Here is a 14239-nt window from a genome sequence, read left to right on the forward strand (position 1 = left end):
TCTCCGAGCCGAATTCCGAGGCCGGAGCGATGCTAAGTGGGACTCACGTCAACGACAACCATCCTCACGTCAACCAACCTCCATCGAGTGCCCCGGCCTCTGGGCACCATTACATTGCCGGTTACTTCACTCACGATTGATCTTGATGCCGACTTGTCAAGATTCGTCCTTCTCAGGTCTCATATTCACCTTCAGTTTTCTACGACCTCATCAACTTTCCCGCGCTACCGCGGCCTCTCCCCCGTGTAACCTGGGCTGACCGCGCCCTTTCATGCATCGAGTCTTTCTTCTAAAACAAGTCTAATGAATACAGAATCTCACGTCGACCAGTTCCCGAGCACTCCGACCGGCGAACAGCCGACCCTGAAGGAGCTCCTCAGGTCTCGACAAAGGGCTAGGCAGGGCGTTCGGGGAAACCCCAAATCATGTCTTCCGTGTCGAGAGCGGAAGGTCAAATGCGATAAAGCCCATCCATGTTCAACATGCTCCAGAAGAGGTCACCCGGACCTGTGTAATTATGAAGCGCGCGAGACATCGAGGGCCGGCAGATCCCCCATCCCGTCAGGGAATCCTCTACCCAGGCGCACTCCAGATGGTGATATGAGTCGCCAAGAACAAACTACAACCTTTTCGAACACTGAAACTTGCTTGGAGCAGTCGAACCGAAGTCCCACTTCTGACATGGTTGCTTCTCCTGTTGCAATCGGTCCGGAAGGTCGCCAACTCGGGACGTCAGCAGCTAGCCATGTAGACGCGACCTTTTTCGCCGACACCTCGGTGGTGAACATGGCGCGTCAGAGGTCTCCACGTTCGAGGGACGATCCGGCTCGTCAATCAGCTTTCGAGACTGGCATCTTGCCTTTACTCGGTGTGAATGAGGAAATGTCATCATCAGCTTTATCCTTGAACTCTCTGCCTAGCGACCAGGAAATCATCAGGCTGTTTGAGGTTTTCCGTCAAAGGGTGCATCCTTTTCATGTTATTACTTGTAACTTGGACCAAATTGAGAGGAGGGTATGCGCTCTCATTAACGCCCGTGGAAAAAACACGCGGGAGACGCCATCAGAATGTCTCGAAGATCCTCAATGGCTGTGTTTGCTGCATGCTATCCTGGCTACTGGGGCTCAATTTTCGGAATTGCCTCTGCAACAGCGCATTTCGTTGTCTCAACAGCACAGTATGACTCTTACCCGCCTAGCTTCAATGAATTCACTGACAAAAACCAGCAAAGCATTCATTCGACTTGTTGAGAAGCACAGACTATCTCGCGAGACCTTCCAAGCAAGCAGTGCAAACACTTCTGCTTCTCGGAAATGCCTTGCAGAATGATATGAAGCCACAAGCAGCTTGGGTGTTGGGAGGAACAACCATTCGACTCGCTCAGTGTTTGGGACTCCACAAAAAGCCAGATCGGTTGATACCCGCTCTGATTCCATCTGAAGAGGCAAAGTACCTGCGGTGAGTCGACGATGTTCATACGCTCGTTGAAGATGGCTCTGACGTGTGAATAGTCTTGCCATCGTGTGGCAGGACTCTCTTCTAGCACTCGCGTTTGGACGTCCACCCGCTTCTCACGAGATGGACTTGGAAGAGGACTTGCCGCCTCTTACAGATTCTGCTGGTACCGGTACGCTGTCGTACCTTGAGGCAATGAACTGGCTTTGCCATGTGATGCTTCGGCATCTGTCGAGTCGCCAACAGCACTTGAATAACCCACTAACCATGCTTGACGACATGCGGTTGGTGGAGAATTCACTATCACCACATCTTTCAGACGCCCAGAAAGCGGTGTCAGTCAGACAGCTTCAAGAACACTATGCTTTTGAGCTGCACAAGAACTTCGTCATCTCAACGCTTTGCAGGCCTTTCATCTCTAGTTCGGCTTCAAGACAAATGAACGAAACCGAGCGGCCTATCGTCATGGAGCGATTTCAAGACTCACTGAGACGCAGTGTGAGGGCGTATGTCCGTTTACGGTCCATCACCGGCCATGCCAGGCGATCCTGGGCATTCATTCACAACGGCTTGACTTCGGTGTTGCTTTTGAGCCTGATGCGACAGACAAGGTATTTGCCCGAGACTCGAACGCTGCAAGATGAGATGATCGCCAGTCTGTCGGACGGAGATCATGACTCCAGTATCCCAAGCCATCTTTCTGGAACTTTGAGGAAGGCTCTCAAAGCTCTTCAAACTCTGCAGCGACTGGCCGATAGGGACATAAGTACAAGAGGTGCCAATACAGATTCGAACGAAACAGGCGATCTGACACTACTAGACGGGAGTGGGAGGGCTGCTTCAGATATTAATCAGAACCAAGATGCAATGCTAAACAACAAGTAAGTTACCTTCTCTTAAACCTATCTGCTTGGTGCTGATCAACTAACAATGTAGTTTCTGGAATATGGAAGCGGCCGACTGGAACTTTCCAGTCGATTTCGACTTGTCTCCTCTCGGGGCTTTCGACTATATCATGTCCGATCAACACATGGCAGGCAGCGTGCAGTTCCCAAATGTAATCTAAGGAAAGTTTGGCGAACAATGTTACCAATGGAAAAAGAATTGCTTGATCTCCTGTGCCATCTATGCGTATATGGCTCAATTATAAACCTAACATTTGTGATGGCCCCCTGTTTTGCTTATGATTAATTTATTATTCCTGGCTATAGGGGAGTTTATTCGTTTCAAAACGCCAGGCGACTCAATCAGTTGATAAACCTACAGCTGGATCAATATCAGACTCCGTAAGTGGGTATCGTTTTGATAATAAATTCAAGTACCCATGACTTTTCTCGAATGCACTCCAATTGGTTTCAATTGCCAGTTTTCAATCAGCACAAGGTTCTCAGATGAGACAAAACGTTTGGGAGACAATCAAATTGATTACAGATCTTAGCTATCAGGTAAATTTTGCGACTGCCATGAGACTATAGTGACTCCAAGTCTGTCTTCAGTGCTTTCCAGAGTTTCTTTTAAATTGATGTGCCCAAGATTGAGAGCCTACTGATCTAAATATTTCACTTCTCTAAGTGTACCTTTTACAAAGACCCCCGAGCTTTCACTTCGTTTCAGTAAAGCCAAGAGCCTCCCAGCGCTGGAGCACATTTTCCTTCACCTCAGCAGGGAACGATTCCTTGAAGTCCGCCGCTTCCCAGTCTTTTCCCGTAGTATACTCAACCGGCAACAGACAATCGGAGACAATCTTTCCTCCAGTGTGCTTATCACCATTCCCATGGGACATGTACGGGATCAACGGGAAGCCTCGGACGTCTTCGAAATGGTACTCATCCAGGCCGGGGCGACATCTCGTGCAGAACGCCCAGATGACGTCTTTGAAGTTGTAGACGTCGATATCCTCTCCGACAATGAGGAGTCGATGAATTGTATATCCCACCTTGTCGTTGAAGACGATGTCACCAATGGTCTTGCACAAGTCCTTGGCGTTGGTGTTCATCGATCGGACCAACTTGGTATCAACTTGGAGTGCAACCCATGTCACTTGAGACTCGAAGGGTGAGAAGGCTTCTTTGACGGGGATTCCCTTGGACTTGAGAAGGAATCCAATCTCGGCGGCTGCCAGGGGTCCAATCATTGTGTGCTTCTTAGGTCAGCGTTTGAAGATTGTGTGGGAAGCATGAGCTTTCTTACTGTCTCATCGGTCAATCTGCCGCAGTTGGAGATGGGCAAAATCGCGTCCTTTCGGTGCGTGATGAGATCGACCCTGTACTTTGGCTGAGGCCTAGCCTCGCCAGGGAAAACGTAGCTGTTATCAAAGTCAGCCACCAATAGCTTCAAAGACTCGACCGGCGAATCGCGACTGACCCATGCATCTCTCCAAAGGGCCCCTCAGGCGCCGTCTCCGTTGCAGAACATACACCCTCAAACACAATCTCCGAGTTTGCTGGCACATAGAGGTCATTGGTATCACATTTGACGACCTCCAAAGCCGCGCCACTCAGAGAGCCCACATACTCAGCCTCGGAAAGTCCACCCGGCAACGGCATGCTCGAAGCCATGATAGCCGCAGGCGGCACTCCAAAAACAAGCGCCCAAGGCATATCCTTTCCCTCCTTCTTCCACATCTGATGGATCTGCCAGATGTGCTGCGGCTCGATGATCAGGCCCGCAAGGTGGTTCCGGTCGTGGACCATGGCTCGGGCGATGGACCAGTTCGTCCACTTCCCGTCGGGCGACTGCACTATGTGCATGCCGTAGGTCTGAACGTACTTTCCGCCATCGGATTGATGCAGAAGCGGCGCCGGGAGGGTGGTGAGATCGAACTGGTCTGGCGTGAGACGGAACTCCTTGCAAAGACCGGAAGGTACGACGACAGGCGGGATGGGGGTCGCAGTCTTGGCTGCGACCATCTTATCCAGGATCTGCTTCATGCCGGCTGTAGGCGGAAGCCCAAGGTGACGGGCAAGCCGGCCGTATCTCTGCGAGGGGTCGGATCGGAGGGAGTTTGGGGCGCCGAGGATGCGCCAGAGGCCATTTTCATGTTGACCTTTGAGGTTGTTGAACAGGGTGGCACGTTCATCTGTCTCGACGACTTTTCGGATGATGGCACCGACTTCGAGGTTTGGGTCGCACTGTTCGTTGATCTCGACGAGGTCGCCATCTGCTTTGAGAGCTTCCACAAACGAGCGGAAGTTCATATGAGGAAGGTCTTGGGGATTCGTGGAAGTCATGGTGGTGCTGTGGAAACAATCTCGCAAAAGTCTGCTGTGATCTAGAAAGGGTGACAAGTTTTGAATATGATTATATTGTTGTCGTGGAAGCCTAATACTCATGTCGAGCCAAGCATCAGTCATTTATATCTCTTGATTAGGTCGGACTCGGATTTGAGCCGGTATGGCAGTGTTGATGTGGATACCGAACTCGCCGAACACCATAGTCTCGACATCATCCCCACTCCGAACTCACCGAAATCGTGAGACTCCCCTTTCAAGGCGATTCGGAAAAGCTTGATTGGCCTTGGCTCTTTTGCATGACATGAGATGACGATCTTGCGGGCCTCGGACATTTCAACCGTCGATGAACTACCGTCGGACAATTCGGACAGGGGCCTCTTTGCGAGATAAATACTCTGAGTATTCATCACACGCGAAGTCAGTTGTAGGCAATAAACTGTTCTTTATCTCACCAAACTTAATTTCACACCAGTCATTTATACTCTCACGACCTACTTGGTACTTCTTCCTTGACCAAGTAATACCATCACATCAACAACAATGAGGGAATCATATCCCCGCAAGAAGATCGTCGTCGCCCTCACTGGCGCAACAGGTGCCCAAATCGGCATCCATATCCTCCAGACCCTCCGCCGCCTCAATGTCGAAACACATCTTATCATCAGCAAATGGGCAGCCGAAACGATAAAATACGAAACAGACTACACCCCATCAGCCGTAAAAGCCCTCGCCGACCATGCATACAGTTCTCACGACCTCGCTGCGCCGATAGCCAGCGGGTCGTACCGGGTGGACGGCATGATTGTGGTCCCATGCTCCGTAAAGACCTTGGCCGCGATCAACGCCGGAATCTGCGACGATCTGATAACCAGGGCGGCCGATGTGTGTCTGAAGGAGCGGAAAAGGCTGGTCTTGTCGGTGAGGGAGACGCCGTTTAGTGAAATCCATCTGAGGAACATGCTGGATGTCACGAGGGCGGGAGCAATTATCGCGCCGCCTGTTGTTGGCTTTTATACAAAGCCTTCGGGCATAGATGATATCTTGGATCAAATGGTTGGAAGATTGCTGGATTTGTTTGACTTGGATTCGAGAGCTTTCGAGAGGTGGGAGGGAATGGGCAAGAATGCAGCGAACAGCTAGTTATCGTTAACAAACAACACGAAAAGTGGTAGTTTGTGATTCGGAACCAAGTACCTTCTCCTTGCAGCTATAAGTGAATTCATTCAAAGTATGATGACTGAGGAACCCCGTTACTGTGCTCAGCCTGGACCGCAATATGGATCCAATCCTGCAAAGAGTTGATCCCAACCGTATGTCGCGGTTGCATCGCCGATGATTCCGTTCCAAAGGCCGTCCAATCCCAAATCGTCGTCATGGATGTTTGAATAATTCCCATCGACATCAAAGTCGCCATTCTTGAGTAAAAGGTTATTTCCGTGCCCGTCGTCCTGAGCTGTTGTTGAGGATAGCTCCGGTGCATGTCCCGAGTCTGATGGCATTCCTATGTCGTCAAACCCTTGAATTCGGTAACGACGCAGCACACAAGCAAGATTTCTAACGAGCCTTGCTGCCACGGCCGATTCCTCGCCTGCGGATGCCAAAGCCCTGCAAGCCTCAGCAACTTCGGTATGGGTCTCAGCCGTTGTATCTGGCATGGCGCCATGGCTGCTTTTACCGGGCTGCAAAGACTCACGAGGGGTATCTAGACCTGCGTTAAGGGCCAGAATGGTGCATGCCATAAACATGTGTCCGATAACACAGCCGAGGCGTCTACCCATCGCTCGTGCATTGTACGTTTGGGTTGATTCCCGGGCTTGCGAGTTCTTCAGCAAGCGTATGGCAATGGACAGAACTATACGAGCAGAACGGAGGCAGATTTCTCGTGAAGGTTGATACGAGGCGTCCTGTGTGTCGTGGAGAAGAAATGGGCGATGAAGGCGGGCACGTCGAGAGTAAAACCCGAGGAGCACAACGTCTCTTTGAAGAGCAAGATGCCGAGGTGCTCCTGGAGGTATCGGTCCATCCGGCTGTAGGAATGGCGGGAAACAGGATAGAGGATCTGCGAAGAGCCGGTCTAACTCAAGTACCCGCTCATAGTCTGTGATCTCAGCGTCGGGGTGACCAGCGGCTCTAGCGTCGATAATAGATCGAGTAATTTCGGCAAGTTCGATTCTTCGGAGGAAGCATGATAGTGGTGTTGGTGTTTCCGACGGATGGTTCACTGCTTCGTCTGAAAGACTTGCATCGTCGTCGCCGATGTTACGCGGATACTTGACGTTCATTTGTTTCGGGTTCGCGCTATATGTGCCGTCTGTTGGTCCTCCCATGAGACCAAGCATCCTAGTGAATAGTGAGTGATTGGAATGGAATGAAGAAACCTCAGTATTGTCCTACCAGTCAGTCGAAACAATGTGCCACCACAGTCGTCTTTTGATTTCCTTGGTAATGGCGTCATCTTGCTGTTCCATGCTTGGACTATCGACCAAATGCACGCAGCCTTCTCGAGCCGCTGCCAGTGAACAAGAATGCAGAAATCTGAAGCGACCTGAGCATCCCTCAAAGTTGTACATGAGATACGCGATAATAGCTCTGGCCTGGACCTCCTCAAGACTACCGTACGCAATTTGCTGGGATTGATCGAGGATGTTGAGCGCAGACTTGAACCAAGCAAGAGCGGCCTGCGTTGCTTCTTCTGACGAAGGAAACATTTTGAAGGATCCTGAATTCTCATTATAGAAAAAAGAGCTCGTCGTGGCAATCCCGAGTATGAGCGCCGCGTGGGCCGGGTTGGGTTCCTCGCCTTGGGAAAGGCAGTTGTAGAAAGCTTCAATCATGAACCGAGTGGTTTGGGCGTGGATGATTGGCAGCATGTGAAACGGATTATTGATGAAATCTTCGAGGAGACTGAGAGCCTCGTCTCGTGTCATCAACCATGTTGACGATCTTGCATCTGGTTCCTCCGTTGGTGTCAGGCCTGGTGTTGATGTGGATGGCGTTTTTGGGAATTGTGCAATGTTCGCGACCCGATATTCCAGTTTGTCACGAGGTAAGGAGATCTTTCACGTCAGTTAGGACTTTACGGAATACGATTCTCAGATTGACGAGAGACCTACATTGAGGCCTTGGCGTGTGAATGTGGAGTCCAGAAATCTGGCCGTCTGTTGTCTTTCGCTGTTCATCTTCGAGCGTTGGGACGGGCGCGGCGGAGACTGTCTGGACGGATGTCCAACGCTGTGACGACCATTTGGATGAAATACATCATTCAATCGTTGTCCAATGCCAGTCAATTCTCGATCCGCGGAAGCTCCGGTCTCAGCAGCGGGTCCGGAGCCGAACACCGCTTGCTCCAACCTCCGAAGCCGGCCGAGAATGGAGTCATCAGTACCCGGACTTGCCAAAGGAGCCGAAGCGCTTCTAAGCTGTTAGTTGCTGAAGACAAATCACCCTACTACTCAAAAACTTACCTCGCTGGCTGCGGGACGGGCTTTGGCGGACTTGGCTGACCTGTGCATGGCAACCCGCGCATCAGGCAGCTGGAGCAGGGGTCTCCTCGGTCGCATTTCAGCTTCTTCTTCCGGCACGAGTCGCAGGAGATCTGTGGTTGCCGCCGGCGCTTGTGAGGCTCATCTGACTCGGATGTTGTGCTACGCTTCATTTTTATGAGCTTGAATAGTAGGAGGTTGAGAATGAAGTCAGCGAGGAGACCGGAAGTGCTCAGATCAAATCCAAGTTGGCGCGTCCGCGGAACCTCCACGGATCATCCGCTTTGGCGCCGCGGATAATCCGCGGGTCAGCAAGACGCCTCTTTACGCTTTGTTGTTTTGGGCTAACACTCTCGATGAAAGCTGGTTATAAACCAAATAGAACCATCGTAGGAAGACCTTATCTCATTCAATGACAGAAGTATTGGCTTCGGTGATAATATTTATCTTGACACTTGATCCCAGAAACTCAACTGTAATTACAAGTCAATATGGAACCACCGCGGCCTCCGCCGGGCTACAATAGGTATCTGAAGATATTTCCTTCTTATTTCCGAAATCTCATAGCTAACGCTTCGTCCCAGCTTCCGGTCATGGCTCGCAGTCTTCGGCGCATCTTTATCATTCTTCTGCACAGTCGGTTTTCTCAATGCCTTCGGCGTATTCCAAGAATACTACCAATCATATTTTGAGAGATCCGAATCCGACATCTCATGGATCGGTTCCGTCTGCATCTGCGTTCTCTATCTCGGCGCCCCGGTATCCGGGATTCTGTGTGACAAGTTCGGCCCCACGGTACGGACATAGAATCAGCTCGCGTATGCCTTTGAAAATGAGACTTACACCAGCTTCAGATGTTCATCTGCATCGGCAGCGTAGGACAGCTTGTTGCCCTATTCATGACATCTCTTTGCACGAAATATTACCAGGCCTTCCTGGCACAAGGCATCCTACTCGGCATCAGCATGTCACTAATCTTCTGTCCCCCGATCGCCGTCGTCTCCCGCCGCATGCCCCACCGCCGCGGTCTTGCGCTCGGCCTCGTCATCGGCGGTTCTTCTATTGGAGGCATCATTTGGCCGATTATGCTAGAACAACTGCTGAATCACCGACAAATAAGCTTCGGCTGGACCATGCGTGCGGTAGCATTCGCCATGATTCCCCTCCTCGCGATCGCTTGCCTGACGGTAATCGATGCGCCTGTGATCGAAACTCGGCCGGCGCAGCCCGAGCCAGCTTCCGATAACAGTGAGAAGGGCGACCAGGCATCGACGGACGAGACGGAAAAGCAAAGAAAGACGGACTTTTCGATTCTCAAAAACAAATCCTTTATGCTTCTATGCGGCGGTCTCGCGCTTGGTTACTTCGGTCTTTTCACTCCACTCTTCTACGTCTCGGCCTACGGGATAGCTCGCGGATTGACGTCTTCGACTGCGTTCTATCTTCTCTCTGGTCTGAACGGTGCCTCGTTCTTCGGAAGAGTCATTCCGGGATTCATTGCAGACCGCTATGGACATTTCAACATGTGTGTAATCGCAACACTTTCTGCTGGTATCGTGGGATTTTGTTGGACCGCTGCGACATCCCTTGGTGGTCTCGCTGTGTGGAGTTTGGCGTACGGATTCTGTTCGGGCGTAAGGTCTCCCACATCCCGTATTGTCGAGCCCTCAACTGATTTTCTTTCCACCCCAGGCCGTCATGAGTTTACAGGGCGCCTGCGTCGGAAAGATTGCACATCATCGCAATCAAGGCATGGCTATGGGCTTTATGATGGGATCCATCTCCGTGACGTGAGTTGCATTGGTCGACTGCTTGCTTTCGCAATTGCTAACAGACGACAGGGCACTCGTTGGTCCGCCTATCAGTGGTCAGATGTTGAGTCATTCTGGCTATTTGGCACTGTCAATGTGGACGGGTGCAACACTTGTTCTCGGGGCGGTGATTCTCGGATTGGCTAGGTTGAGGTTGAATCGCAGCGTTCTTGCAGTGATTTAGTATGCTGTCGCTGGTGGAAGTGTCATCTCCTCTCTCATAAGTGCCTTTGGCCTCGTGACCTTACTGCATACGAATTGCATACGAATTGGCGCAACATGCAAGTGTATGGCTTTGGGTTTGGAACCACGCAGGATACAGCATTAAATACAAATAGAATATCATCAGGCAGGTTCTCGCTATTGCCAATCAGAATTTTCGGATACAATGGCCGAGCGTGGGGATAAGCTTATTCACTGCAGTGACGCGTCCTGTCTTGAGGTTGACCAAACTGTTGGAACCATTCCACGTCGACATCGAACGCCATTCGGCATCCGCAGCCGAAACGCGGCTTAGAGGGTCATAGGATATCGCCGACAAGAGGGTTTCCCGCCGGATGGACCTCTGCAAAGGTTCAAGTCGAGGAGTGCACGCCGTCGGTCGAAGGACACGGGGAACACAACACGGCGTCTCTTAGATTTCAATTCCAGGCAAAAAAACCTTTCGATATTGGACGAACAGGTTCGACGAGCTTGAGCGTTGGACAGAAAGGAGCCTCCCCGTTGTCAGCACCCGGTCCAGAACGGTTCTGTAGTGGCTGGGGTCCCCTGTCATTCACTTTATTTGAAGCTTCGCTACGACAGCATTATTGAAAACTCGAAAACACCACGCCGGTGGGAGAATCAAGATCCTCACCATACTCAGAAGTTGGCCGAAGTCCGTCTTATAATGAGGGCGGGCTTCCGGTCAAGTTAGAGAAGTTATTGTGAGAAGGAATAAGGGAAGAGCAGATGAACAAGATAACGATTACTCGCGAGACAATCGAATGAACTACCTATGCAATTGCTCACCGAGCCTCCTCGCCCGTGCGGTTGTACCCGCCGCCCAGCAAACCAACCGGGACTTGGCACGGCACCACATTCCGGCCCTTGTACGGTTTTCACCAACGCGCCGGTCCTTCGGCTGGATTTGGCGATATAGGCATTCGCTTTCGCATTGCGTCTGGTACGGCTGTTTACGTACGAAAGAGCCCGCTTCGATCCTCGTGATCACCAAATATCAAGGCGAGGGATTGCAAGTTGTGAAGGGCGCGCATCCCGTGGACTTTTCTAGGCCAGTCCTGCCTCACTCAACAAGAAACATCCGGTCAATGACGTATCGGCGTGTATTCTTATCAGACAACCCCTATTGAAACTCGCAGTCATGCGCGTTCGGAGCCGATGTTCGTCTCGACCTGAGCACGGGGTCCGTTGTGGTGAATGCTGCAAGCGGCATGATTAGACGAAATGTAACCCCAACCCCTCAGGCCATCTGACGATCATGGCGAGCGCAAAAGATCAGCGCGAGATGCTAGATGGATCTCTAAGCGCTGCTCGATCCGTCTCAGCCGCCTTGGATCCTCGCCCTCTAATAGGAACTTCAGCCCCATACGAGGAGCAGGGAGCATATGCAAACAATCCCATCACGAAGAGTGAATACGGTCGTGTTCCCACTCTTGGCAGCTCTCAAGGCGACAAACAAAGATAAAACTCCGCTACCGAGGGCATGTCAACCGCTGCTTGGCGGTTCCAAAAAGACAAACACAGTTACGCTTCTTGTCAGATTGATTAAGGGGGGCCAAATCCATGGGTGTTTCTTGTTTCGACGCCCCAAAAGCGGCCATGGCGGAGTTGTCCGTCACCAGGATTTCGTTCAACAGTTGTCCACGCCCAATCAAAGTGAACCTGCCATCGCATCAATTGTGGTGCGGACCTCGTCCGAATTCTCCGCTGCTTCCCGCCGTCCCCACCCGGACTGATCCTCGTCGGGCCCGTTCTCCACGGAGGCGCGAAACTTGGACGGAGATTAATTAGGGGAAGGGGTGAGATCACATATCGCTTTCTGCGCGGAGCAGACAGCAATAGCATAACGACGTTGATTGACTACTTAAGCTGAAATCTCGTCCAACTTTCGCTATGGTTCTGGATCTTACGTTCTCTAGCTCTCATTCCATTCATTTAGGTTGACCGTCGTCCTTCCGTTCTCTCGTTCTTCTAATCGTTCGTTCGTTCACTTCACAAAGACACAGGATGTCCGCTTCCATTCTTTTCGCCACCGGCCTGCTCGCCGGTGTGGCTCAGGCCTACACCCAGGTCAACGTGGCCACTCCCTTCATGACCAAGAACATCGATCCCATCGTCTTCCCTGGGCAGTACGACAAGTCTCACTTGCACTCCTTCTTCGGATCCGACGCCGTCACCATCAACACCAAGACCAGCGCCGAGCTCCAGAAGGGCTGCACCAACGCCGAGAACCCCAACGATCTTTCCGTCTACTGGATCCCCACGCCCCTCTACACCACCGACGGCGGCAAGACCTACGAGCCCATCCCCCTCTCGCGCTTCAGCGCCTACTACAACCTCGGCGAGACCCCGGCCGAGGTCCCCATCCCCCAGAACCTGCAGATGGTCGCCGGTGATGCCACCGCGATGACCAAGGACAAGATGCCCGCCGACGCCCAGGTCTCGTGGGCCTGCGAGAACGGCGGCGGTGGTTCTCTCGACGCCAACGGTTTCCCCAGTGAGACCTGCGGCACCCACCTGCAGCAGCTCCTCTACTTCCCCCAGTGCGTCAACACCGAGACGCTCGAGACGGGCTACAAGACCAAGCGCGGCGGCAGCTGCCCCTCCGGCATGAAGTCGATGCCCCAGCTTCGCTTCTCCATCCGCTACGACCTCCGCAAGGTCCTGCCCAACGGCTGGAGCGGAACCGCGCCCTTCAAGCTCGCCTGCGGTCCCGCCTGGTGCTCCCACGGTGACTTCATCAACGGCTGGACCGAGGAGGCTGCTCAGAACATGCTCGCCACCACCCAGGAGAAGCAGAAGTTCTCCGCTGTCAACGGCAAGCTGGGCAACTACAACGCCGGCCCTACCTGCAAGGCCACCGACGCCGACCCTTCCCACGGCACCGGCGACTACGCCGAGAGCGTCAAGGCCATGTCCAAGCGCTCCGTCGAGGCTTTCGGCTGGGCTTCCAAGTCCCGCTTCGTCCAGTAGACTGGATTCGCTTTTTGCGGAATCATCGTACATAAAACAACCACGCCAACATAACTTCTTTGTATCATAGTTCGGAGACGTGCACCTCAGGCCTTTGGCGCCGAGGTGCTGCGAGGCGGTCCTGAGTGGCCGGCCGAGCAACCCACAATAGTACATGCCATATTTCAAGCATCAAAACCGTTCAATTAGTAAATCGTGAATGTGGTATTGAGTAGAGTTTTAAGGTTGATTTGCCGTGATAAGATCTGCAAGTTTTTAGTTGTGACGTGCTGCTGTCACACTTACATGAAATTTGCCAGGATTGTGCTGGGGTCGGAAGACTGCCAACCAGCGGCTCCAAAATAGCGTTTGCCTCAGAACCTCGTCACATAGATGATGTCTAAGATCATCTAGATGGGTATTCTGTTAATATAAGCCTGCAGTTATTATTCTTGAGAAATGATACTGAAATAGCGAGGCAGTTTAAATGAACTTTTCCTCTAAAAATGCAATGATGGAAACTCGAGAACGGTACCAGAACGGCCAACATCCGGAAAATAGGGGAAACGGAGAAAAACCGAAAGTCTCCGAACCCTCCGAGAAAATCACTGGGTGGATCCACATAAGCCCCACATGAAATCCGGTCCGGATGGAAGCGGGTAAAACAATATTCCGGGTCGTCTCGCCGGGCCCCGGGCCCCACCTCATCCTGTAATTCGCTTATGTAAGGTGCCTACGACGAGGATTATCTCATCCGTTATCTTTATCTTATCAGTCGCCCGCTCACGCAGCTGTGGCTTGAATGTGGCTAAGGCCGAACCCAGGTCACTCCAGGGAAATAATGAACGAAAAACCTTTCCGACTCCCTGAAATGTTTACACGTTGAAGCTACCTTATTGCTTACGTCTGACCGATTTGTACACCCCTTTTGTTCCCTTTCTCGTCACTCTTTTCACTCGCCATGCGATAATATTCAAGTTATTGAAACCATTGCTTTCTATTTCCTTGTCGTTTTCTTTATAGCGCGCTTATATCGACGCATAAACCTACTCTCAAGCCACCGGGCCTCCGACCCTCGGCACCC

At 51.9% G+C, this 14239-nt stretch overlaps 5 protein-coding genes across 5 annotated transcripts; 3 read left to right on the forward strand and 2 right to left on the reverse strand.

The window, feature by feature from the left end:
- Window positions 1-3055: 3055 nt before the first annotated feature.
- CkaCkLH20_10634 (uncharacterized protein) lies at window positions 3056-4685 on the reverse strand (the record flags this gene model as incomplete). The annotated part of the gene is made up of 3 exons (XM_038893348.1): window positions 3056-3595; window positions 3646-3760; window positions 3820-4685. The coding sequence occupies 3 exons, from the start codon at window positions 4683-4685 to the stop codon at window positions 3056-3058; spliced, it is 1521 nt and encodes a 506-aa protein (XP_038741463.1).
- A 543-nt stretch (window positions 4686-5228) lies between these two features.
- CkaCkLH20_10635 (uncharacterized protein) lies at window positions 5229-5828 on the forward strand (the record flags this gene model as incomplete). The annotated part of the gene is made up of 1 exon (XM_038893349.1): window positions 5229-5828. One exon carries the CDS (start codon window positions 5229-5231, stop codon window positions 5826-5828), a length of 600 nt encoding a protein of 199 aa, XP_038741464.1.
- Window positions 5829-6540: 712 nt separating this feature from the next.
- CkaCkLH20_10636 (uncharacterized protein) lies at window positions 6541-7396 on the reverse strand (the record flags this gene model as incomplete). Its single annotated transcript, XM_038893350.1, has 3 exons — window positions 6541-6715; window positions 6768-7028; window positions 7083-7396. 3 exons carry the CDS (start codon window positions 7394-7396, stop codon window positions 6541-6543), a joined length of 750 nt encoding a protein of 249 aa, XP_038741465.1.
- A 1265-nt stretch (window positions 7397-8661) lies between these two features.
- Window positions 8662-10165, forward strand: CkaCkLH20_10637 (major facilitator superfamily transporter; the record flags this gene model as incomplete). Its single annotated transcript, XM_038893351.1, has 5 exons — window positions 8662-8696; window positions 8755-8965; window positions 9025-9804; window positions 9863-9960; window positions 10012-10165. The coding sequence occupies 5 exons, from the start codon at window positions 8662-8664 to the stop codon at window positions 10163-10165; spliced, it is 1278 nt and encodes a 425-aa protein (XP_038741466.1).
- A 2045-nt stretch (window positions 10166-12210) lies between these two features.
- Window positions 12211-13176, forward strand: CkaCkLH20_10638 (uncharacterized protein; the record flags this gene model as incomplete). Its single annotated transcript, XM_038893352.1, has 1 exon — window positions 12211-13176. The coding sequence occupies one exon, from the start codon at window positions 12211-12213 to the stop codon at window positions 13174-13176; it is 966 nt and encodes a 321-aa protein (XP_038741467.1).
- Between the last annotated feature and the right edge of the window lie 1063 nt (window positions 13177-14239).

The sequence above is a fragment of the Colletotrichum karsti genome, assembly GCF_011947395.1.
Source record: "Colletotrichum karsti strain CkLH20 chromosome Unknown Scaffold41, whole genome shotgun sequence".
Lineage (NCBI taxonomy): Eukaryota > Fungi > Ascomycota > Sordariomycetes > Glomerellales > Glomerellaceae > Colletotrichum > Colletotrichum karsti.